Source organism: Trichoplax adhaerens, genomic scaffold (assembly GCF_000150275.1).
Source record: "Trichoplax adhaerens TRIADscaffold_15 genomic scaffold, whole genome shotgun sequence".
Lineage (NCBI taxonomy): Eukaryota > Metazoa > Placozoa > Uniplacotomia > Trichoplacea > Trichoplacidae > Trichoplax > Trichoplax adhaerens.
Genome location: NW_002060957.1, coordinates 919,661 through 946,852, shown reverse-complemented (window position 1 = coordinate 946,852; position 27,192 = coordinate 919,661). Strand labels below are relative to the sequence as shown.

Genomic DNA, 27,192 nt, shown 5'->3' with positions numbered 1-27,192 from the left:
TAACCTTAAAAATAGGCTAAGTAATATACCTCAGAAAGTTTGTTATTTTCTCGGCTTGCCGGTCTCTTTGGAAAAGGACTAATTGCAAAATTTAATAAAAGCACTTAGCTGTGATAAGCTTTTACATTTTCTAGCATTATTGGCATTGACTGTACATAACTGGCATATTTCTATGTATACCACAATTAAAACTACCTTAAATTTCTCCCTTTTGATGATTTCTTCGATTTACATAATTCTCCTGATGTCAATGCTTTCCATCTATCCTGGATCATGCCACTCAATTGTTGTAGTTCTGAGTTTGATTTGGCCGAAGTTTCTAAGAGTTGCATTCAATTAATCATGGAACCCACGTTAGAAAAATTACAATAATGGCGAAATTTAAATTTAAATTAAGTCATTATAATGTCGTGTTTCTACGCTAATAGTATTCTAAAATCGTATTTACTGCAATTATGTACACTTTTGACATGTGCCAGACCTTTTATAATCAAGTCATCATGTTTATTTCGTAAGTCCGATGCTAAAACTTTATTATTGGGTTCATTGTCCTAGTAAAAATTGCAAACAACACGTTTATACGGACAACTGCAACGATGAAAAATAGAATTTCAGAGATATGCATTTACATTTATTTTATCAGGAGTTGAAAGCATGTCAACACCCAGTGGTGTATCTGGAGCATTTTCTGGGCCGCGCATTGGAACTAAGATACTAACCGGCTTAAACAAAATGACGTATTAATTATGAAACTAGAATCATAAGTAAAAGTAGTGAACCGATATGAGTTAACTAAAATTATGAGACAGTCACATCTATACAAACATTATTGGTATTACGTACCTCCAGAGTCCTTTCTTCTAAACCTTTACCTTTACTCCAACTAGCTAGATCGATATTTTCCGGTAAAATTACTCGTTCCACATCATCTACTATTATAACCACGTCAGCTTGTTGTCAGTTTCTTGAGAGCAATAGGACTATGTAATACAGTAAGCGTATATCAACAATGCACTGTCAATTTACCATACCTTCATTTTTATTGTTATCCTGAATTGTTGTTTTTGCATGATTATCACAAATAGGGATCGATTCATTTTTATTTAAGGAATTATCATGATCTACGGTACCAGCAAAGCCATCATCTTCAGCAATTTCCATGATTAAATCTTCAGTATCTACCTTTGAAGATTCAGGTAATTCATGTTTGCTATCAGTTGTAGCAGACTCTTGCACCGATATGATGATATTTTCATCTCCAATCTTTGCGGTGGTGGCATTATCATTATTTTGGCCATCATGATCATCCGTACATTCCATTGCATGCGTAGTATTTTCATATGATGTACTATTGATATCAAATGCTTGTACTGTATTATGAGCTTTTGATACTTCATGAGGAGTTTCAACTGATTTACCATCATACGAAATCTGATCGTAGCAATGGTTGCTCACTGATTCTTTAATAACTGAAGATTCATTTGATACCGAAACATCAGGAGCTTTCGTTGCCAGTTCTAATTTTTGAGGTCTATTAAAATAGAACAATTTGAATTTTCTCAGACTTATAATGGAAAATAATGAAAACATATAAAGTTTCTTACGGATCGCTGCATTGATGCTCTGATGGAGCTAAGGAATCTAAGTGATCATTAAATGATGCTATTAATTCGTCCTAGAGAGTGTCATACAAAAAATAGGATTGAAATCCTCGATGATTTTAACTTCAATGTCAACATTAAGTAATCAATAGTATTATATAATTCGATAAATAAGGGGAATTGGAATTGATATACCTTAAAGCTAAGATAAACCTGAGTTTTACTCGATTCTACATTAACATCGACCAATTTCGAATCAATAGTAAAGTCAAGAATAGCGATTGGCCATTTATTAATTTGTCCTTTTTGGCATGCAAGGTAATGGTGTTTGATGGCCTGAATGTAAAGCATTTTAAAGAATGTAACAATAACAGTTAAGTTCATATCACCTATGTTAATTGTATTTATTAATTTAACTACTAGAGATAGATTTTATACCGTAACTATTCCATGTACAAACTAAGGACACACCTGCAAGACACCTTTAAACATTACAGGTCGCTGATTGATATAAATAAAACAACGATCACTATTCGATCTACCAGTTAGCTCATCATTGGAGTAATTTTTGGGAATATATCCACGAAGAGAAAACGCTGGATCTTCGCCCTTGTAATTGATCGTGATCATTTCAGAAAAGACGGCACGTCCAAATGCGACCGATATGGCAGAGCCAATATCAGCTACCTGGCATTTTTGCCATATTACACTTTTATTGTGTTTAAGACAGAATCGAACGGTCGGTTTGATAATGGCATAAGAAATGATTAAATCCTCTATTCGTTTTAATTCTTCTTTGCACTTTTTGTTGGTTTTATATACCTGTCTCCTAACTGGCAAACTCTTAAATAAGTTGCACGCAATGATCGATGTACCTGTTATAAAGGACAATATTTGATACATAAAACGGTTACAAACATCAGAAATATTACAATTATCATTCAGCCAGTCATACGGTGAAAATGAAATTACAATAGTCTTATTTCCTAGCTGATATATATATATTCAATGTACCTTGACCGTAATGAGATGGCTTGCTTTTCTTTATCGTGCCATCATAATGGAGCTCGTAAAATGTGCTAACGTTGTCAGTTTGAGTCTTAGTCACAATTGAAACATCACTTACAGCACATAAAGAGCTCAATGCTTCACCGCGAAATCCGTAGGTCATTATCGAGCTTAAATCCTGCATATCTCTCAGCTTGGATGTATAATGCTTTTGGCCCATGTAAGCAGTCTCTGTTGCTGGTATTCCGCAGCCATTATCGCGTATCTCGATTTTGTCTAATCCGAAATTTTCCTGTTTTATTGCAAGAGCGAATTCAGGTTGTAAGAAGAGAACAAAAATTTTAATACTACTCGTATTAAGAACTCGCAACTGCAATAGTATACGTCTATCCGTATTGCAAATCCAATTTGATATCCAACTTATTGCAGTATATAAAAAAAAGCTAGATTACGAGATGACAACAACAATCGACTTGTAGTCTGGCAAACTTATTAGGTCTACAGCATCATAAAAATATGATGCGATGTTTACTATTAATGGTGGATAGGGATCTGTTTTAACTGCTACAACGACTAGGATTCCAAATACAGACGTATAATATTATATTATTTCATAGCATTCAATAAAACCAACACAACTAAAGTCCACTATCGAGTGTATTATTGACATTAAGGACATTATTGACCACATTGATTATCCCATTTACAGTAAATAGACTCCAATGCAAGCTTGGTTAGACTAATGTAACGTACTGCACGTAAGACATGATCGACTCACTATCCCCAATACAGAAAATTCATCACTTCCAGATTTTTAAGACAGTAAATCAACTTACAAGTTTGATATCGATGCTGGTTGCACCTGCATCTAAAGAATTCTCAATTAATTCTTTGATAACAGACTGGATGGAATGAATCACTTGGCCACTGGAAATAAGACGAACAACAGAAGGAACTAATTTATTCATGATCGAGATGAGAAAACAGCCAATAGACGACAATTTGATATGCTATTGGAAGATCCAATATCAGAAATTAACTGTTGACAATCTCCAAAGTCCAATTCTTCCTGAATTGATCAGCAGCAGCAGCGGTTGGACGAATTTTGTATACTGCAAGCGTGGAGTAAAGGTGCAACCAGCTACCTGTTGTTGCTGCAGACTTGAAAGTGGTCACTAAAAAGCTCACTAGTGCTACGTCCTACAAATGGCTACAATCTACTCAAATTGCTATAGCACTAACAGCTATTTCATCCCTACGATAGCTATCAAACTAACGACAACATATTGCACAACACTTTGCAATTAGGCCGCCAAGCTCTGCTACGGAGAGGTCGGAATGCTTTGATACAATGTTTCCAAAGGAAGAAATAAGTGATACAAAATAGCATGCTAGGGACTATACTTTGATACCTGCATTCATTTTCAATCTAGTTGTTTCCATGACAACAAGAAATTGGCGATCGATCTCCATCATGGTCGATGACTATATGACGTCCCATACAGCGCTGATAATCCTATACAAATACAGGTAGATGGTGCATTGAGAGTCGAGAAGGCTTGCGGCCACACCCACCGCCACTTCTTTTCATCGGGCGTCGAGCTGCAATCCATCTACCCTAGTGGATTGCTCGATTCCATAGTGCGCTGGCCATACTGGATGGTGTCAGTACTGTCGATTCCAGCGTATTCTATAGAATGTAGCAGTCCTTGACCAAATTACTACCAAATTACTTCCACTAGAATATTGGCGATTGCTGACCACCATTGCGGAGAGGAAAATTGCAATTTTTTAGCCCCTTTGACTTATTGATTGCATTCTTACCTATCGAATCGTTAGAATAAAGTCCATTTTATCGTACTGATCAACTTTTACCAGACTAAGGCAAGATGAAATTTAAATTTTGTGGAGATTTAGACTGTCCTGATTGGGTATTAGCCGAAATTACCAATCTATCCAAGATGTCTTCGGTTAAGATGAAACTTCTCATCACTCAGGTCATCAAATGCATGTTAGAAGGAGAATTAAATTATGATAAAGTATACAAGTTGACAGCCGATGCTAAATTTGATTTATCTGATATTAAAGGGAGTATTGCAACGTCTCATTTTATCTTATGCAATGCTGCTAAATATAATATGGAAAGTGATGCATTATGCAATGAATTGCAACAGTTAGGTTTGCCGAAAGAACATGCTACAGGATTATGTCGGGCATACCACGATAACGTGGAAAAATTACGTCAAGTATTGCAAGACACTTCCTTACGATTATCCAAGTTTAAGTCATGCGATTGGCGCGTCGATTACGTTATGAGTTCGAGTGTACAGCAACAAGTTGATCAACCAGAATTTCATTTAAAATTAAATTATACCGCTACTGATAGCAATGATGAGGTCAAGTCTGCTGCTTTCACGACCGATCGAGAAGGACTTCGTGAACTTATTAGGGAATTAAAGGAAGCTCGAAAAGTCATGGAATCATTACACTGATTGCCATTTGCCAGCCTCTATTGCAATCATCATGAACAGTTTCATTTGAACGTTAAATGATAATACTGATGCTATTAGATAGCAATATGAACGTCTGTCTGTATTCAACATTTCAAGTGGACGACGTATATCGAGAATAAATTCTATATAGTTATAAGGTACTTTAGTATTTGAATGCAGTGTATCTACGAAATTTAGAATCTGCAGTATGTAAAATCTTGGATATCCCAACTCTTGTAACTTTTCATCCATACAACACTATAATTATTAGAAGAACTCATACTAGTTCACCCGATTACGATGAATGCTGTTAAGCGAAATTTTACCCTATGCTGTAAATCTCGCCTACCTAACTACACTATTTGTACCTATCTCAACTGAATATCTGTAAATCATACTAAAGAATTAGCATCAAATTAGTGTGTGTGTAGTGTAATCAAAAACTGTAAGTTGAAAGTTTTACCATGCCTCGTACAGTATTGACTATGTTTTTGTCGTTACGAAATCTTTCAACGTTACCCCCTTGTACGTTGATTAGTATGTTCTGCATGGTTATTTCAACTTTCATGTTGTAATACTGCGTACATCAGTGTTATGCATGCATGTGTATCATAAGAAAAAGTCGCCTTTAATAATATTTGAATAATGATTAGACATGATTATATCTTGATATATACATACAAACAAGAAAGATAATCAATTTTTTCAATCTTTTATTTGATAAGCTATGCCCAATCCATTTACTGTTGAACGATTATGAGAAGTAAGAGTAGAATGTTCAATTTGAGTATATCAGTCGACAAGAAAAGTGGGCTATCTGTAATATCTTAGTTAAGTATTCTCAGTTCCTTTGAAGAATTTAAAACCGAGGCATAGTGAAAAAACTCCTTATACTATATTGTATTTTTCGCTGATATGCCGAATAAAATGTTATTTTCTTTGTTAACCTTCAACGTCTAAATAACTGTGGAGCAGTATATCATCAGCTCCAGCAATTACAATAATACAGTCCTATGACAAGCAAAAATATAGCAATAGTGACCTCTGTAATCAGTTTTCACTAATTCATCCCAAGCTGTTTTAGTTGAATTGCTATGTCAAACAAATATTCGTAGCATTCATACCTATGAAACATTAATTAGCAAAGAATCTGTTATATAAGGTGACTATTATCAATATTAACAAAGTAAGGCTCATTTCTTACATTAGTTTTGCCTGCTGCCAAGTAGTTCCCCATATGTATAGTCCATGTCTACGTATGAGAACGCAGCAGGTATCTGGATAATTCTCCATTGCTTTGACTAAATTTTCCTAGCAATTGGGTCAATTCATGACAATTATATCATACAGTAATTGATACTGACGTAAGAATTAGAAACAAATTGATCTATATTACAATAAAATTCTAATATATGTTATATAACTACATCCTAGCATGATGACTACCTGTAGTTCCGGGTCGGTAGGAGTATTTTCAATGATAGGTATTACAACTTCTTCACCAAATCTGAAAAAAAATACCTATACCTTTAAAATGATAAACTGCATTGCCCTATCAAATTAATAAGCAGGCACAAAAATTACTAGCCAATAGAATAAATGAATACTACATACCTATAATTTCTATTTTCGGTTCGCTTATAGATACCCTTAATCATTTGCAGATCACTAATACGAAATTCATTTCCTGACGAAATGATTGTTGCCAAAACCGCCCTCTTGGAATGTGAATGTATGACGCATTCAGATCCTAATAAATATTGAATCAGGAGTTGAGTAGTGATGAATACATACAGAAGGCACTGACAATTGAATATTATAATATCGTATTATAATAAAATAATAAACTTAGTACATCGGAATATACCGCATATTTACAATTAATTTTTCTAGCAATACCGCAGTACCTCGCAGTCGATAAATGGTCAAAAAGAGTGGAGTACACTGGCTCATTCTGCATATTTTCCTGAAATACCCAAAAACTGATTTAGTTGTAAATAATTACAGTTTTGGATAATACCGCACAATCTACTCAGAAATGGGATTCATTCATGTTGTCAAATCTCCTGAAAATGACTAGCCATAATTTATAGCGACATTAAAGTAAAAACTAATTGTAATAAACTACTAATACACCACTTTCAGGCAAATATAATGAAGTACTTACCCATTTAGCGGTAGCTTAAGTGTATCGCCATCGTCGTTTATTACAAACATATCCTCGGGCTAGATAAATTGGTGAATAAAATTAGGCAACAAGCAATCCTATCATCGCATCATCAAACAAGATCCCTACCATGAAATCGGCATAGGCCTATTCCATGCTAAAACTTGTTTGTATACAGTATATAATCGCAGAGATGTACTAGTCAATTTTAACAGTTACAATGCTACGATAGCTTTGGCAATAGTATTCATTACGGCCTAAAATAGTACCTGCAAACGTTCCTTTTGGACGCCAGAAGGGGCAACATAGATTTTATCGCTTTATGCAGTAGTAGAGCAGCAACCGTTAGTTGGATCAATCATGGCGAATTGTTAAGGGGTTTAAAGTTAAGATTATCAGTACAATGATTGTGGCATAACTTTTGTGTAAAAGCTTTCAGGAGCGTTAAGATTGCACTGTCTAGATGCTCGATTAATAAATTTGCATTTACTAACCTTTATAATTTAAACTGGCAAGTCAATTAATGTAGGTATGGGCAAAGTTACAGTTAACTAGTTTGTCAAAGTCATAACGCCAATATAGCTACGAAACAAAACTTACTATAAAGTACATGGATGCAAGCAGGTCGTGATAGGGTCAACAAAGCAAAATAATGCCTTTCATAGCAGACTTCACTGACGTCTACGAATCAAGTAATATATAGACACTAATTGCTATAAACCACGAAGTTTCTACTTACTTTCTTCTCATGCTTATGGCACCACCAGAGCCCGTCATTGCTTCCTGACTGTATAATAACCTGTAAGAAACAATTGAAGGCAAATGGCCAATCGTTAGAGCTGTAAAGCTGCTACTGTAGAACAAATTCAGCAAGCGAGATGTTATTGTGTAGTTCGATTATTACAGTATACAGTATACCTAGCAAATAATTATTTCCTTTATGATATGTCTCAATTATTTCTCAGAGTAATAAAGGGTGATACTCAATAATGGTATAATCTGGTGAAGCTTTGGATGAAGTACTCTACCTGCTGCATGCTCCAATGTAATCTAGGAACTTTGACTATACTACAGCTATTACGCATGTATTATTTTCTTTACAATTGCAGCAAAGGTTTTCTAATTTTACCCACTATGTAAAGACAAGCTTATTTGTAATGGCGACAACATTATGATTGAAACCAGGCATTTACAAACAGAGTATAAGGCACCTAGTAGTAACGCAAGTTACTGTCATAAGAATGCATAGTGTGTATGCCTGCTTCGATACGCTTAAAAGTTAGTGGAAATTCATAATCTTATTGCTAATTTGTTTCTCTTGAGCGCATTTCTATTAATAACGTAGTTTTATCTTTTGATTTCTTTCATACTGCAGTGCTGTACTGAAGACGCGTTAATTGGACCAAAATATTCGAGACAATACTGATCGGAATGTTTGTCCACTCATATTATTATTATTGTAGCTATTAATCGGATATTCATTTGCAGTAGATGTACAGTACGGCGTTGAAGGGCGATATTATCCAATGTTGTTATGCACAAAGTAAAAAAATACAATCTACGTTAAGTCCCATAGCACGAAAACTACAGGATTCTACATTGCCTACGGGACTCATGTACTTCAAGAATGTCAAAGTGCAATAAGAATTATAACTGATGGTCCATTGCTGATAAAACACAATTTTAAAGACTATCCATGAATCGTTAGGGCAATGTTATTATACAAAGAAGCCCAAGGATGAACACCGCTTCTGACAGAATATCAAACAATGAATTAACTTTGCAATACAGCACCTGCAAATCTCAGGTATTAAGTTTCGCGGATGCTAAAAGGCAAGAGAAAAGAATGATGATCGTGATTAACAAGGGCACACAATCAAATCATGAATAATCTATGCCATCATAACTAGAGCTGTCATGGAATAACGAAGCTGACTACAGCAGTACCCTTCTGCTGTTGTACTGTACACATGTACTACGGTGCTTAAGGCTAGAAGAGTAAAAGGCAATGCATAAAATTCAATTCAACTACATCAGCACTATCCAGATAAATCCATTTTAAATGTTGTTGCATCAAACCGATATGGTACTCTACTGTCAATAGCAGAAACGAGCAGTGTTGATGGCCTAACTTTTCGTAGTCTTTCCACGATTGGATGCGCTTGATGGACTATTTCCACAATTTCATGCAATGATCATCTCAACAGGTTGTGCTATCATGGTTAAAAATTACCTCAGGATCACGTTGATAATCTTCATCTTCCGCAATGATCTCGTCGGATAATTTCCTTTTTTTGGGTTGTTGCACATTCTGCATCTTGGCTGATCAGTAGTCTACTATATCTGTGTCCACTGTCAGCATACAGTACAATAATTCGATGGTCCACCCTCTCGCTCGGCTGCCTAGAGTAGACTTGAGAAAGATTCAACAGTGTTTTGCATCTTTCTTGTTATGGCTCGCTCCTGAGTCGAACCTACGTCTAGGGCTACGCCAGTACACATGTCTCTCTTTGCACAGGGTCTGTCTTGTTGCCATGGTAGTACAGTACAGTACAGTACTGTACTGTACAGTAGTATGTACAGTACTATATACTGGGTTTCATGGATCGGACGGTACTGTACTGACGGAACCAACCATAGTAATCACCATTAGAATGGTGCTGCACCCACTGTTGAAGATTTTCCTGTAGCCATTTGCGATGACATTGGACATACCTAAATAAGCATTGAATTAAATCTTGAATGGCTAAAAGTAGTAATGTAGATTGAACTAAGATATATCTCTGATATAGCATAATTCTAGATCTACATGTATGGTTATATAATTAAAATTAAGATTAAAGTATAATACTATTCCTTTTGCAATATGTATGTTCTATAACTATCTAGTGCTGCAGAAACATACGCGTACGGGTATTAACTATCGTGGATTTATCTGCCTGTCCAGATTAACGTTTTCAGACTGAATCCTGTAACTGCATCTTATTTAGGTTTTAACTTCTCAAGTATTTAGTGAATGATTTATTAGACAATGTAACATTTATTCAATAACGGTATTAAGCCAAATTTTAGTTATATAATTGCATTGCAGAATTGATATAATTTCATAAGCAATTTAGACGATGCTGGATATTCGTGTAAATGATTTAACATAATTAATAAAACCTTCAATTCTTGGTATTATCTAAGAATAAACTATGCAGTTTCTGTTTGTATCGACTCATTTACTGTAATATTAAATAACACGCGTATAAAAATTAGATGGTACTTTCTAGTTTGTTAATACCTTTTGTAGATGCATGCATTAATACTGCAAAGCCAATGTTAAATTTTCGATATTCTTGATTGAAACGATATTAGATGGCTTATTAATATTATTATTCAATCTAGATTCCCAGTTGTAATCAGTATATTATAATTATAACAGGCATAGTAAAGATTATCCATTTCTGTCTGGCAATTATAGCATTGCTAGAGAAGTAGAAATTTACTAACAACTTGGCTAGGAATTAATAAGAGCTTTATTGATGAAGTAGAAATAGTCATACAAATAGTCTACGACTTAATTATTACATGTGCTAGTATAAAATTACTATCGCCTTGTTCGAGGGCAGTCTAATTAGCATAAACTATTGAAGATCAAGTTAGAAATTTTTCTTGTTATTATATTCACCATAATTTTAATAGCCATTTGATTTATACTGTCAAATGACGGCGATGAATGATATGAAGAGGGTAGAGAAATTTTCAATTTTGAATATAAAATAAAGCACATCATAAAAGTTTTCACAATTCGAGTAGACTAAAAATGTTGCCATTTTAAAATAATTTGGTGAGACTGATATTATTACATGTAATATATACAAGATAGCCATATTTCATTTCTGTATCCAGCAAAGATTTCTTCATGTTACACTATATAAGCTAATACGTAGAGAACAGTGATTGCACCATGATATAGTAATTGTTATAGGGCTGCGAATCGAGCAGATGCAGACCCTCAAGTACAAGAAATACTTCTATTAAAGTCAAAAATGAACTAAAAGTATAAACCATACATAGTGTAAATTAAGTTATGATGATCTAATTTATTCTAACTAATAATGTCACATATATTTAAAAATGGTCAATTGACATTTTAAGCTGAAACGAATATAAAGTCCAATGGTTATATTCATTTTGTTGAATTAGTTAAGGATCACGTATTGAAACTTAATTATCTAGCTGGCAGAGCAATGCAACACCTCTCATAATCCAATGCTCAGGTGGCTCTTCCGTTGGCAATGACATACTAATAACATAATTAGTTGAATGTCCAGTTGTAGATAATGTTCCTCGTCGTTCGCTCGTTTTATATACCGGAGCAGCATAAGCCTTACGCTCTGGAATATCTTCTTTTTTGCAAGGTTTAAGCCATATGACAGGCATACCATCATAGAGTATTTTGGGATGCGATTCTGCTAAAGCCTTTTTCTGCCGATCCCACCGACTACCTTCGAGGAATACTCCACGAACATAGACGCCATCTGAAGGTGGGTTTTCATAGTCTTTATCCTCTAAGACTTCATAATCAAATCCTAATAAATCAATTGGAATAGTATATTTTCTAGCAAAATTTTGTTGAGCTCCTGTCAAGAATGCTTGAGTAAAATAAAATCCAGATAGCCAATAAATAGTGGGCTCTCCCATTTCATACCATTCCTGGAAGAATTTTAATCGTTGTAGTAAATCGTTAACATAACTTCCCAATGGTTTTAGTGAGGGATATGACTTTTTCATCCATAAACTTGGAATTTTACCTTTAAGAATGCTGTTTACTACTTCCTCTAAATCAGCAGACATTACTACTAAACCCTTGATAGCTTTCTGTACATTAACTAAGCTTGCATGAACAGTTTGAATTAAATGATTAAATCGAGTCATTTCCTGAACTAAAACAGTATTCATACTTTGTGTATAAGTTGTCGGAAATTTGCGTAGTGCCGCTTCAGTATCGTAAACAGATGGCAATTTGGCTAAAATATCAGTAGCCACTTCGGATACAATTTCATCGCTTGATTTACCTTGACTAGTTGTCGTTTTTGCTTGAGTTAAAAGTATACTGTCAAATAATGAATAAGTTTCCTTTTGATCTTTGGTAATGTCAGCGTTAGCATGTAATCCAAATACCTCTGGACGGGCAGCACTTGGTAAAGATTTAGTATATTCCAAGTAACTCTCATATTTTCCTTCAGCTGGTGCATAATAAGATCCACTTTGAGAAAATGTGTATTTATCATTTATAATGATATCTTGATTGTAGAATTTATTCAAGATGCATTTTATTAAACGTCGATCTCGATCATCCGTTACACGACCACCATAATTGCATTCTCCTGTCAAGTATCGAATAGCGTCGAATGGCACTGTTTCATAATCGTTTAAGAACATATGGAGTTGTTGGACACTAATGCGGAGATCTGTTTCATTAAATTCATAAGGTATATTCCATCCTAAAGCTCCGAATTTACGTCGTTCTTGTACAAGTCCATGGAAAAAGCAAAGACCGTAGAGCAATTTTTTCCACGATTTACCTTGCTTGACACTTTCAAAGTAGCTTGGATCATTGACAGGATCGGTATTATATGATCTTAAAACGTTTAATTTCAAGCCTTTTGGTGGTTCATTAGTCATCTTGACACCGTTTTGCAATACAGCTACAGGGAAATCTTTGGATGGATAACTCGTTAGCCATAAGCGATAATCTGGATGGGTTGTATCTGGATTCATTTCATCGCAAATCCTTTCAAGAGTTGGCATCCAGGAAGCTGCTAAATGACAATTTTGTAACATAACCCAGGATCCTTCTTTTACCGCTCTATCAATCATTTTCATAGCAATTGGGCCTTGACCCTGCCCTAGAGAAAGCGTAGTAAATCGATTTCCACCGAATCCTTGATCATCAGCAAATTTAAGCAAGGCAACTGTTGGATCTGCACCCGGCGACAATATAAATATTAATGGTGTACAACAATGTGAATCAGCAAATGCTTTCCCCAAGTCGAATGGTGGCGGTTCCACATACATTTTGCCTAGTTTATCCGCTACAAAGTCGAGTACAGCAGGTATCACTTTGTCTGGTCGTAAGCAGCGAAGTATTAACAATTTCTGGAATCGATGTAGTTTGCTAGAGTAATCACCAGGTAATTCTTCATTTTGTGGTTCAAAGCTATCATAGATCTCTTTCCATCTTTCAATATAAATGGAGAATCGAGTGCGTATCCCTTTGAAATTAGGTAATTCATCCAAGCGACAGATTTCATCCCATGCTTTTGCAGGCAACCACGTTGTTGGATTTTCATTAGGATTGTCAAGACCGATACCGCCAGTTAATAAAAATCGCCATTCTATTTCTTCAATTTCTTTCCTACTTCGCAATAAGTTGACACCCAGTAGGAAAGAAAATAATAACTTATCTTTTTCAAAGAGTGATCGGCATACATTGCAATAGAGTGAATAAGTAAAATGGTCTGTTAGATTTTTTAATCGGGTAGTAATGTCTTCGGAAGCTGCAGAATTTTCGATAGCGTGAACATAAAGATTAACAAACCAGGTTAGAGAATATTGATACATAGGATCGATATTGGCAAGATCGGCGATAGTAAAGAATAAAATGGACGAATGCTCAGCTATCGGTTTATATTTAAGTCGTGCTATGTTGATTTCTCGTTCAGTTTCGTCAGCAGTGGCTTGCTTTTCAGATATCTCATTAGATAGAGCCTTGGAAGAGGATAAAACAGTAATAGCTGTTTCATCTTCTAGAATATTACCTTCTGAGCCTGATAACAACTCTAGGATTTTATCTTCGATTTCTCTTAGCTGTTTTCTATTTTCAGCACTTTGAACGATTAATCCATTTCTTTCTTCTTCTAATTCTGGTTTTTCTTTAGCTACTACGATACCAAGCAATTGATCTTCTAATCCTTCTGGAGTGATCATAAAATTGAGTAAAGTAACTTTTACTGCTGTCTCCGGCAAGAAATGAGGGTTTCGCAATTTAGTTGTGACGTAGAATCTGAAATCCTTGGCATATTCGATAGTGCTATCGCCTAATCGAATGCAAATACTACCACCCTGCTTGAAAGTTTGCTTTAACAATAATGGTTCTAAAATGGGATCAAGTTCCTCGCCAACATTTTCGAGAAGCACCGGTGTTCCAAACTGTATACAATTCTCCAACGTTCTGATATAATCATTATCGGATAATTTAATGGTGTGTAAATTGTTGATTTTTTCCATATTTTTAACCCATTTATTAGCTTGACCTTGTGGATCGATCATTAAAGGCCATCGGCGAGAATTGGTGATAATGATAGCATTTTCAACGGAAAATGAATCGGTAGGCAATCCTGCAATATTCCATCGACGAATTTTAACACTATCACCTAATGTTGTTGTTAAAGAATACTCTGGTGAACAAGGAATATTTTCTTGTTTACATAAATCAACCCATTTATTGATTTGATTTTGGCGATAAGCAGATGTAAATCCTCCTAAGTAAGATACAACACCGGATGATATTAAAGTATCACCAGTTAAGTTAGAGTAAGTTTCACCAAGTTTCAGCGCTGTTTCACTCCAGCGATCTTTTTCACCTCCAAGACCACCTAATAATTGCCTCGCTCTATCTAATTTTTTCGAGCATTGTTCAACTTGATTTTCTAAATCTTCCTTTTTGCGAGTGTTTGCTTCAAATCTTTCTCTCAGACTAGCTAATCGATCTTGGACTTCTCTAAGATTAGCTCTCTTTATTTCTAATGCATCCATAGCTTTCGCTAGCTCTTTTTCAGCTTCAGCTAATGCTGCTTTCTTAGGAGCTACCAATCGTGCCACTTTATCGTAGCGGCTAATTGCAATAACCCACTTGCATAGACCTTCTGCAGCAATAGATGCGGCTTTAATTTTTTCAGGATCAAAGTCTGGATTGGCGATATATCGTTCATTAATTCTTCTTATAACATTGGATGGAATATTATCCTTGTCATAATTTTGTAATGAACGTAGTAGATTTGAATCTCCTAGTAGGTATCGCTTAGCTGGAGCCCAATAATCTTCAGTGCGTTTGCCGGTGGCATTATCGACAGATAGAGCTGGTTTGACTCCTTTTAAAATACAAATTGCCTCCATGACTAACTTGATTCCCTGTGGAGGATTTAACATGGTTTTAATGAAGGTGATATCTTGTTGTGTTAATGTGTTTAGTGCAGATAATGCAGCTTCTAGTACTGGCATAGCTTCAGCTAAATCTGCATCACATTCATCTTTGATAGCCTTAGCTGCTTTAGCTTGCTCGTTCGCTATTGCTTCATCTCCTTTAACAATTTTCTCAGTTTTAGAAACCTCAATGGACTCTGCCTCAATAACGACCATGATATCGTCAACCTCTTTGGATGCTTGCTTAAGTTGAGGTTGTAGATTTTCCAATTCTAATTGCATGGCTGATACTTGATCTGCTGCGGAAACAAGTTGCTCAAGACCTATTTCGTAGCGGCGTTTGGCTTTCATGACTTCACTTCGTTTCTTATTCAACAATGCCTTAAAAGTGCTGATCAGCTCAAGGTAAGATGTTGGTGTAACATAGTTATAACGACCTAATTCTGCTAGATATGCCGCTGATAAGTCACTAGTTGATTTGTGGAATAATTTACACATGTTAACGCAACCTTTAAGAATATTTTCGCTGAGATCAGTGTCTTCCAAGAAGCGTTGAGCAACAATATGTAAAGCATCTTCTGGCCAAGAATGAAACCAATCGATAGTACAGCAATTAACAAGAGATGGAAATTTCCTAAGATAATTACGGAATGCTTCACCAATTGGGCTCATAGCTAGCACGATATGTAAGCTATTTCTGACGCGTTCTACAAAGAGGCTAAACAGAGCTAACGGAGAACCATCAGTTTGTCTCGATTTCTCTCTCATTCTATCAATTTGTCTCATTTTTTCGCAAATTTCTTGTTTTTCATCGGCTGGGAATAAGTTAGGAACTTCACCTGTATTTAAGATGTTGCTGACATCTTCTAAGAACGATTCTTGCTTTATTTGTGTATCAGCAAAGAGGAATACACATGGTACATCCCCTTCAGCAGCTTTTCGTAGAACCCTTTTAAGATCTTCTTTCCATTCTAGAGTTGAATAGCTTTTGGTCATTTCGACCTGGAATAATTCATAATCGCAGATATGTGCTGCAAGACGTGTTAAACTTTGGCGTCCACTACCTCCTACTCCAACTAATAAAGCATGCCCTCGAGGTTGCTTGAGAACTCTTGCAATTCTAGATACATGCTCAATTGCAAATCTAAAGAGTACCAGATTCATTGGTTTTTTGCTCATATTGTTGTATTCATCCAGATAAGTTTCGACAACTGATCGTAATTTATCTAAATTATCGACTTCTATATAATGCTTAAAATCAGATTTGGGATCCATAAAATCGCAATAGATTAAACTATTGAGATCGTCTTCATAAATGTTACCATCTTGATTTAAATCGTATTGGTGGAATAAGTCGTAGAAATCAGAGCCTAATTGATCTTTATGGACACCCTTAATCGTTTCAAATAGCCAATTTTTATCCTTTTCATCAATTAATCGATCATAATAGACACGATAGACTTCATGAGTCCATAACCTTTTCAGCTCATCCGTTGTTGTGATAACTTCAGGTGACGATAAAGCAACACCTTGAATCACTCTTGCGAAATCTCTCAAATTAAATAAGTAATGCGATTTAGCAGGCGTAGGTAGTAGATTTTTCATAGCACTATGATAGATTGCTTTGGTAGCTGAGATGATTTTACTACCAAATCCGGTTACTTCTTCGCTAAAGTTTTGCGTTTGAAGATGCCAATTGATGATAGTGGTAAAGATCAGATCCATAGTTTCATCTTGGAATTCGTTGATGGTGATTTGATTGAAATGGCGTAAAAATCGCGGAGTAACTGGATTACGGCCACCTCCGGGTGGTCCCATAGCACAAATTAATTGGATATCAATCAATTTTTGCTGTGTATTATCTTTGCGATCATACCACATTTTATGATCGAGGAATTGGCGTAATAATTCAACTGGTGGTTGCGCTCCATAGATTTCGCGAGCCGGCATATTAACATCGTCGACAAAGACGATGGTCCTCCTCCCTAATGGTGGACCATAGATACCTTTACGTCTTTTATCCAACTTAGACATGATAATATCTTGAGTTTGATTAGCTGTAGTTTGTCCGGAAAAGTTGATAAATACAGGTCGATAAGTATCCTTTGGTAGGCGATTTAATAAGAAATCTTGGATATAGGTCGATTTTCCAGTACCTGTCGGGCCAACAACCAACGTCGGCTTATCATGGGTTAATAATGTTTCCATTAAATAACTATAGCGGACAGTATCAATGGTGGGCACGATAATTTGATTAAATGTAATATCTTTTGGAATAGCAGCTGATTGATTGATTGTATCGGTCCAAGCTTCCCATCGTCCAGGCCCTTCTTTAATAAATCGATAATCATAAACAAGTCCTTCATCTGGGAAAGGGCATATAAATGGTCGAATAGGTGGCTCAACGGTGATGCTAATACCATATTTTTTGCCTTTGTCATCGTATAAACCTTCTTGCATAAGATCACGTAGTAAAGTATCAAATACAACTCGGCCATCTTCGGTAATAGTTGCTCCAATGGACCATACAAAAGAAAATAAAAAGATACACTCGATCCATGAGTTGATTTCGTATTCAGACAGCGTTGTAAATTTAACTTCATCGCGGAATTCATCCATTAAACTATCCATCAAGTTCATTAATGAGTTGACTAAATTAGTATCGGAAGTTGCTGAAATTTCTTTAAATCCGCCTTTACGGATAAATTGCAATGCAGGTGGTACTAAGCGATCAAATAAACTTGTCATTAACAATTTATGATCACTATTCATGGTCTTAGGTAAATTATTCAGCCATGATAACATTAGAGGTCGCCAACCGAGCATTTGTGGCTCCATATAAATCATGCCACAGCGACTTACAGTAGCTGGAGAGGCTACTTCCAAATCCATTGGCTCAAATATCAAGTTGGTTGTTGGTGCTAGCTGAATAATTTCACCAGACATTAAGCATAATTTTTTATTATCATCTAATACAGTATTCATATTTTCAATCCAAATAGCATCGACAGGACCATCGAAGACTAACCATTTACGATCTTGAGTGGTTGAAGTAGCAAATGCGCGATAGCTAACTGCTAAAACACCATCTGACCATTCATGGGATACGGGATCGAAGCATCCATATAGTTGGCCCATGGTAATGGATTTAGGATTAATGACGGTGATTTGTACTTTATTTTCGTTGAGTGATCCACGATCAGCAATATCGGAGAGTGCAGCTGCTAATACCCGATAAGCTGAGGTCTTGCCTCCAAAAGGTTCACCAACAATCATCAACCCATGGCGAACGGTAATCATTTCGTATAATTGCAAAATCTTGGTTAAATAGGTATCGGTTAATTGTAAATTCATTCGTTTACAATTATCTTCGATTGCAGCGGATAAAAGAGCATAGTCTGGCTTAGGTAGTTTAACACCAGGAAATAAATCAGATACAATGCCCTCGAATAATGGCAGATCATGCGATAGAAATTTGGGCAAGTTGACATCTTGGATGGAACGTAGCATGAGAATATCTTCATTTTCGTCGGGATATTTAAGTTTTAAGTTGCCAGCAGCAGTTAAAACCGATTTAACAGCTCGCATACCGTAATCATAATGATGTTGGGATGATAATTGTTCGGAACATAAGCGATAGGTTGCTACAATCTTGACCGAAAGAGGTCGAGCTGTGACGAAACCAAAGGAATATAAAACTATTTCAGCAATCATAGCATAATCGGGTACCATCATGGCTACTGTACGGAATAACGCTTTTAAGTTATCCGGTAATTCAGATCGACCAGCATAGCCAGGATTCATAGTAATGAATACAGAACAAGTAGGATCTAATTTAATTTCAGTGCCTTCAAATAATAAAGTATCCAGGCCTTGATTTATGCCTCGTTGGATAGTTAAAATTTGCTGAGCGACAACGGATAATACTTCTAAATCGATACGGTTAAATTCATCAAAGCAAGACCAAGCACCACAAGATGCTAAACCTTTGAAGAATTTACCTAAAGCAATGTAATCTAAGCCATCTGAACAGTTAAATACCACACATTGCTTAGCAACCGCTTTGGCAAGATCCTTGACTGTTTCAGTTTTACCTGTGCCTGCAGGACCTTCTGGTGCACCACCTAAATGCAAATGAAGAGCTCCAAATAAGGTTCGATAGCATCGATCCGTCAAGGGCGTTATTACTAAGCGGCCTGTATTGCCCAAATATTCATAGCCATAGGCTAAAGTGGAATTAATCATCCTGGTAATTAAACTTTCGCTTTCCCAATAATAGCGCAATTGGCTAAGCCATTGAAAATCAGTTTCACTGCTTACTTTATCATCAATTAATTTACTCAAGACATCGCGAGAATGGACTTCTAGCACTACCAAAGCGCCTAATGTAACGCGATTTTGAGCGGATAATTTACCACGCACTAATTCGACAATATCACTCAGTTGATTATTACATTTTTGTAGATAGTCTTTCATTTTATCATGGCCTTCTCGAATGGCTTCATGGACTTGGCTGGTCCAATATAATTGTGAAACACACAAGACAGATTGTCCAACCCAATCGGTTACCCATTGATTCCTAGCTGAATTAACGTAGGCATCGCGGGCATCGGCGATAACTTTGCGAATACTTTTAATCATGATGCCTTCTAATTCTAACAGCCATTTCTCCACTTGTCCTCGCGCTTTAGAAGTGGAGATAGCATCTGTTAGCGGTACAATTTCTTTTTCACTGCTTTGCATATGGGTAATTTCCAGAGTTTCAGTAAAAGTTAAACGAGCAATTCCTTCAAAACATTTCTTAAGATGAGGTTGAACACGTGTAGGATCTTTCGTTTCCGATAAAATTTCCAATAATTCATCATTGGATAAGAAGAAAAAACGGGGAAAATATAATCGTTTCTTTTCAAGATATTCATTCAGTCCTTTCTGGATTAATTCTAGTAATTCGTTGGATTTTTTCAATCTTTCTGCTAGTTTATCAATTTCAGCTACGGCTAAGACATGTGGATCAGCAAAGACCGCTTTCATAATATCTCGCCAATGTTTATCCACGGTACTAAATCGTCTTCCTTCTTCCGGCATTTGCGCCATAATATCTGGCGAGCTAAAGATGGGCTCAAGATAGAGCCAAGTAGCTTGGACTTTCAACCATTCATCGAGAACATCTTGTAGAAGGATCAATGTACTTTCCCACTTATGAATGGATTCCTCGAAAGGCTTGATAAACGGTGATCCACGCATAGTTTGGGTTTTAACGATGTGGTCGTCTAATAAAGTTTGGATATCATCGATCGATGTGAGGATATAAGTACCAGTTTCACGATAGGGGATAATTTTAAATAAAACATCTTCCCATTCAACGTTCATCTTGGCTAGAGCTTTTTCTAGAGCATATTCTTTACTGGCTGCTTCGCTGATTCCTTCAAATTGCGGCAGATAGGAATCTAAATTTAAGCTAACCATCTTTGAAAGAGTGGCTTCGTTATCCGGTTTAATGGGATATCCAGTATGAGCAGCCATATCATCCCAATGGCGATCACGAAGTCCAGGATTGCACAAGACAGAAATAAGTGGTAAATGTTGTTTAAAGTCTTCCACTTTGCTTCTAATTTTGGTAGCGATTTTCTTGGGAGCTGGTAAATCTGCAAATGTTTTCTCCAATTTATACAGTCCACGATAGAAAGCACCAACCTCTTGTTCGACATTATCAGGATCCACTTCATGAATAGGACCATCCCACCATGATTTATATTTATTTTGGAAGTTAACTGTTTGCTCATATAATCGTAAGTAGGGATTGAGCGTATTGAGAATTTGATTTCGTAGTGGATATTGAGTACATTGCCACTCGAATGCTTCCTCTTCTTTATTGAAGGCATCAATTTTATCAGCAGCTGCTTCTAGTCGAGTATTTAGTGCTTGTGCTTTCTTCAGGTATCGATGGATATCTTGGATATCGCCAAATGACTAAAGAGAGCGATGAATTTAGGTAAAAGTATGGAGACAACGTTATTTAATGAAAGCGTATTTCAACAGATTAATTGAAAATAATATCCAATTAAAAGGAATAATCCCAAACGAGAATCAACAATTTTTGTCATCATTACCTTAAATTCTTCCAATTGTTTATTATATCCTTCCAATTCTTCGATAAATCTTTCTCGTCTCAGCTATTTAAAGAAAGAGTGAAGAAAGGATACATTAGCTTTAAAGTAGATACAGTAATAGCAAGCACCTAAACTTACTTTTAAGCTATTTTCAAATTGGACTCTGCTAGATTTAATGATAGATTTATGCTCGCTGAAGATTTGCGACATTCGATCATGCCATTGGAAGGTGTTGCTATTTTGTCTCATCTCTGCTGGTGAGAAGGAGACATAGTCGGCCTACGATAATGAGAAGATGGATTCATTAACCATCAAATTTAGCCATTAATCTATAGAGAAATAAATCCAGTAATACTTTTTATGACTTACCAAATAGGACAGCCTGTCTTTAGCATCGACTAAATCGTCTTCTAGATCAAATACAGTATCCAGTTCCACTTTTTCAATATATTCCTACGAGAAACAATCGTTTACGAAGACGAAAAGATATTGACAACTTAGTTACACCAAGAAGGAAATGGATACTTTTCAAATAATTGATTCCATAAGGGTTACTGGATTGCATATTCTAACCTTTAATTCCATCAAGTGTTGAGTGTTTGTTGGCGACATGAGCGCTTTTTCAGCTATTTTTTCGTACTCAGCACAGAGTCTATAATTTCAAAAACATTATCGTTATTCTTTTGGGCTCAACTCGTTATAAACTAATTTCAGTCCATGCATTTCCTGACTTACTTCTTATTCAATTCCTGATGCTTGTCGGACATTGTTCGTAGTAGTCTTGTGCTAAGACTTTCTGCTCTCTTCGAGAGGGAACGAATTGCTTCATCACAATGTAATTCAAACATTCCTAGGCGAATTACTCTCCGCATCTTATAAATAATATCTTCCATGACATTTCTATATTTCTCTACTTCCTAAAATATCCCAAAATACCCCTCAATTTAATGGATAAGCTCAGCAATTCAGAGAGCTAATCCATGAGTTATTGAAATACCTTCATGTATTCCTTGAAACTATGGTCTTCGTTTAAGAATTTCTCCACATCATCATCAGCCTAAAGAAAGCGTTCAAAATGTTTACTAACCTATTTTATGAAAATCTTAGCCTACTTAGATCCGATTCTAACTCAAACTATGTCTTTAAAATTATGTTATGAACCTGTTTCAAGGTTAAAAACTCGTATTTATTAAAGTTTTTAGCAAATTGTTTAGGCCCAAGTGATTCATGCCAAATAATTTCTTTGATTCTATCTTTGGTAGCCACTAAAATCTCCTCCAAGATGATTGGTTTTAGATGAGTTTTACCAATCCCTGATATGTCTTGATATAATTTTGTCTCTACTCTTGGAATGACTGAGACGGCTTTAATGATGATATCACAAACATTGAGTAAAATAGCCTCGAAGTCTTCGAAATCAGGCTCAAATTTTAAACGTGTTCCTTCCACAATCAATCGGATTACAAAACCAGGATTAGGATAAGCAAGAACAGACATTTCATTCGGCGAAAACATTTCCATATAATCCGATAGCGAATTTAAAGCTAAATTTTGTAAGTGATTGCCCATGAGTGTAGCGGCGGCATTGAAGAAAGAATCTAATCGTCGAGGGCTTTGGTTGGATGGCACCTGCTTTCGCTTATTGCCTTGATAAAATATATTTTGTATAGCTGGAAACCATCTTGAAAGGGTCAGAATAAAGATGTTAATTAGACATTGGATTGAAAAAGAAATTACACTGGTACGCATACAAATGATAAAACCGCCATCCTTTGAAGGCTATCGATTTCAAGATCTATAAGTAAAATTTTCCTTTACCTCTTCGTTAGAGTATCCTTGGTACTTTCTATGTGTTGCATAATTAAATTTTGAAAGAAAGGTAATTCCATTGAATCGGGCAGCTGGCGTATTTCTTCAACTGAGATCAGGCGTAAATCTCTAATCATCAGGAATAAATGGATATTTAAAATATTATCATCAATGCGATCGGAATCATAAATGATTTTCTCAAGTTAAGTTTTAAAAGTATCGCTATGCAAGGCACAGTCCATAAGAGATGTTGTTATATGATGGATAAGGTAAAGAATGATCAATACTAGGCGATAAAAAGTTGCCATTTTGAGATTTTCGTTTTGTAAGCATCAAAGCAATAGCATAGGAAACTGTGGAATAGATTGGGCGAATTATTCTCGATCACTAACCCGTAGTTTTTATACCACAAGTCCAAGACTGCTGCCATGGTAGGATTTGTAATATGGAGCTCTTGTAGGATCACGGTCCTACCGACGATATAAGATTTTGCCCATGGTTTTGGTACTTTTTCTAACCTATTTTTTGGTACAAAATATTGACTGAGTAAGCATGGATAACTTCTAATTCAAGAGAAAGAGAGAGAGAGAAAAAAAAACTATACAAACTGGATCATTAGGAACTTACTCTGCTTTATAGGGCAGTACTTCTTCTTTTTCTGCATCCGTATTCTCTCTTGGATCTTTGAGAACAAAATCAACTGAAAAAGAAATACCATCGACAGGTTTAGATCTATCCCTATAGACTGCTTTTACTCGTAGTAACTTGCTCAAACTACTAACCGATTGCTTTTTTAACGCTTAATAAGTAATCTTCTCTCATTTCGTCCGATAGTAATTCGATACTTTTATCACGATCAAGCTAAGAAGGAACAGAAAATGAGTATATTTCTTTCAAGGATAACCGGTGAAATCAAAAGAATAATCACTCTTTTCCAAGCATGTTTAACTACGTTGTTCTATGAATATTATGAATCGTCAAATTTGTTGCTATTAACCTTCAGACGTTCAGAAATTAATGACAGAACATTGTTAAGCCATTGATCTTCCATAGGTGCTACATGCTCTGTGTCAATACCATTGTGTATATAGTAATAATAGCGCTGTAAAATGGTGATAATGAATTAATTTCAGGATGGAAGTGGAGGAAAGAAAGAAGAAAAAAAAGTGGAGGAATTGGTAAGACGATAAAAATTTAATTGATATGGAATTCAATTGCATGAAGTGATGGAGAACTACGTACCAGAATATCTTTCTCTGCTGAATTAGGCGAACCGGAGCGAGTAATGGGCGGTAATTCGCCATCGAGAAGTGAAGGTGTTGAAGGAGGGGATTCTTCTCGCCTAAGGAAATAGAAAAAAAATGGCGTTATCCATCTGTTGTCGGTGCTATTCCTAGAGCTTTTTCTCTTCATTTTTAAATGATCATCTTACATGATAATATTTACGATGGCGCTACGAAAATTTTCACGATCTCTTTTAGGTTGAATAAACTTCCTGGATGGAGCGGTAGTGTGGCCATTTGCTGCTGCCTGTTTACCCTCATTCTTACTTTTAGTTGGATCCCATGACTTTGATTTACTATGGCGATCTTTTTTAATGACAGGATTGCCTAAAGTAAAATGGAAAGAGATGATCAAAATAGTTATATTATCGTCTTCGTTTATCCAAATAATATATAGATAGCATTGCCACGAAATGCCTTTCCGCTGTTCTAAAAAGTGCCCCCAATTTTCTTTTTACCTGTTGTGTATTTCGCTTTTAATCTTCCATTTAATTCAGGTTCAGGACCATTCTGAGTGCCATCTACATCCAATGTGAACGATGGCGAAAAATTCTTCCACGATGGTTTAACTCGTTTCTACATGATGTAAAATGTAATAAAATATGATTTAATCTCATATGAATTCTTTTCATTCTAACCGATACCGTAGCCGTCCATTGATCTTCATAGAAAAAAAGTCTCCATATAGGAGAATAGAAAGGACAGTAAATCCTTCTTCTCTAACATAAAAAACTAGATTTATTTTTTCACTATTCGTCATCGATCTCTATAGTAACATACTAATACACTTGTGATTGTTTCATATCCGATAGCACTAATTCGCATTGATAGTTAGATGTCAATACGACGGTAATCTACTTTCTACGATGAATCAATGCTATAGAGGACAGAATCATTATTGGACTAGATCAAGTGCATAGATATTCTATCCGAGTATGTTATTTACTTCTGAAAGTGATGGCAAATAAGTAAGAGGTGAGCCAGTCTTTTTGCCATGTGTTTTCGCTTGCGGAAATAACTATAGTGACATAAGAAAAAATGCCATAACATCAGTATAGTCAAGGACAATTAAGATAATCCAAGAATTGTAATCTACTCTTTTACTGTTCAGTTATTCGATTTAGCGTTCAAGTGCAACTTTACCATCTGCCATGTTGGATTAATTTTGATAAAGTTTATGGTTATGTTGTATATTTTATAAGTATGCGTAGAAATGTAATTTTAGCTATCTCATCGAGGTTAAAATAGCTATTTAACTATCCAAAGTTATTGTATGGGGACTGTTAATTTATCGTTGACAACAACTTCTTCTAGTACGCCCCATAATAGTAAGCAATGAATGCTGCTGTTTCGATAATTATGATAGGAAATAACAAGTGATAGCACGATCTTAATAGTATACTATTTCATCTATCCTACTTGGTGAAAAACAAAATCGAATACGATATCCATGCCGATAGTATGCCTATTATTACACCTATCCTTTATTACTATCTCTATCTTCATCAACGAAATGTAACTCTCTATATAATTATCCTAATTACCTGATTCTCCATGATTATAATGGTCGATTAATATCAGATTTTCACTGATATTAATTCAATTGCGATGGACTAAATTCCCACAGCTCAATTCAGCTTCAATTGGAGTTTGCAATAACCAATATCCATAGACTGGGGGGAAATTTTCTCTTTCAGTTTGATCAAGTCAATTAGTTGATTTCTTCAACAGTTATAGCATCAAATTGGCTTCTGCCTTGATCAAGTTTTTGACTGTATTATAAAAATTACTTAAGATTTCTACTGTATATCCTAATAAATTGCAATAATGCGTTTGATTAGATGATAATCTTGTTGCTAGGGGCAACAATGTCATAGCAACAGTAACATGAGTATGCGGATTTTCTTCTTACCCATACTGCATTTGTATAGTCTGCCCAGTTGCCATAGTATGGTATACAATTCAAGTATCAGTTAGCGACATTGAGTTATGATTAGGCGATTTGGCAATCTAGCAGGCGCATTAATTATTCGTTGATGGCATGTTTATACTGGGGTAATTTCTATGTAGATCAGGGAGTAGGTAGATTTATTGCTCATGCAGTATTTGTATTATCTGCATAGGTTGCATAATATTGTATGCAGTTCAAGCATCGGTTACCTACATTGACTTAGTCATCAGGCAAATCTGTTGTCTTGCGAGTGCATTATAATTGTTCGTTGGCGGCATGTTTATATTAGTGTAGTTTGTATGGAGATCAAGATGCCATAGACAAACATTGGTTAGCTACATTGAGTCAGAAACTACGCCAATTTTTAATTTAGTGGACACATTATCTATCAAAGGCATATTTATATTAATGTAGTTTGTAGGTAGATCAGGGTGTAAAGAGGCCTGCTTTTGATTTAAGAAAAAATTCAAGCATGAGCCGCCATTCTCTGCCTGCCGATGGTAAGAAGTAATTATACATGGAAAATAGATAGGTTACACCCGTGTTACGCTGGCTAGAAACGCGGTACTTGGATTGCT

The 27,192-nt window shown here is 35.7% G+C and overlaps 4 protein-coding genes across 4 annotated transcripts; 1 reads left to right on the top strand and 3 right to left on the bottom strand.

The window, feature by feature from the left end:
- Positions 1-1,685: 1,685 nt before the first annotated feature.
- On the bottom strand, positions 1,686-3,577 carry TRIADDRAFT_30981 (uncharacterized protein; the record flags this gene model as incomplete). The annotated part of the gene is made up of 4 exons (XM_002116344.1): positions 1,686-1,937; positions 2,073-2,476; positions 2,616-2,901; positions 3,446-3,577. 4 exons carry the CDS (start codon positions 3,575-3,577, stop codon positions 1,686-1,688), a joined length of 1,074 nt encoding a protein of 357 aa, XP_002116380.1.
- A 921-nt stretch (positions 3,578-4,498) lies between these two features.
- TRIADDRAFT_30907 (uncharacterized protein) lies at positions 4,499-5,101 on the top strand (the record flags this gene model as incomplete). Its single annotated transcript, XM_002116438.1, has 1 exon — positions 4,499-5,101. One exon carries the CDS (start codon positions 4,499-4,501, stop codon positions 5,099-5,101), a length of 603 nt encoding a protein of 200 aa, XP_002116474.1.
- Positions 5,102-6,059: 958 nt separating this feature from the next.
- TRIADDRAFT_64275 (expressed hypothetical protein) lies at positions 6,060-9,585 on the bottom strand (the record flags this gene model as incomplete). The annotated part of the gene is made up of 10 exons (XM_002116343.1): positions 6,060-6,225; positions 6,306-6,412; positions 6,548-6,608; positions 6,716-6,851; positions 7,009-7,067; positions 7,269-7,327; positions 7,538-7,586; positions 8,008-8,067; positions 9,063-9,094; positions 9,502-9,585. The coding sequence occupies 10 exons, from the start codon at positions 9,583-9,585 to the stop codon at positions 6,162-6,164; spliced, it is 711 nt and encodes a 236-aa protein (XP_002116379.1). The 3' UTR covers positions 6,060-6,161.
- A 1,895-nt stretch (positions 9,586-11,480) lies between these two features.
- On the bottom strand, positions 11,481-26,219 carry TRIADDRAFT_60424 (uncharacterized protein; the record flags this gene model as incomplete). The annotated part of the gene is made up of 18 exons (XM_002116342.1): positions 11,481-21,431; positions 21,572-21,634; positions 21,710-21,850; positions 21,941-22,024; positions 22,145-22,223; positions 22,307-22,488; positions 22,569-22,628; positions 22,733-23,252; positions 23,390-23,509; positions 23,773-23,898; positions 24,008-24,080; positions 24,163-24,241; positions 24,378-24,482; positions 24,623-24,722; positions 24,813-24,990; positions 25,122-25,239; positions 25,610-25,681; positions 26,208-26,219. 18 exons carry the CDS (start codon positions 26,217-26,219, stop codon positions 11,481-11,483), a joined length of 12,063 nt encoding a protein of 4,020 aa, XP_002116378.1.
- Positions 26,220-27,192: the final 973 nt, after the last annotated feature.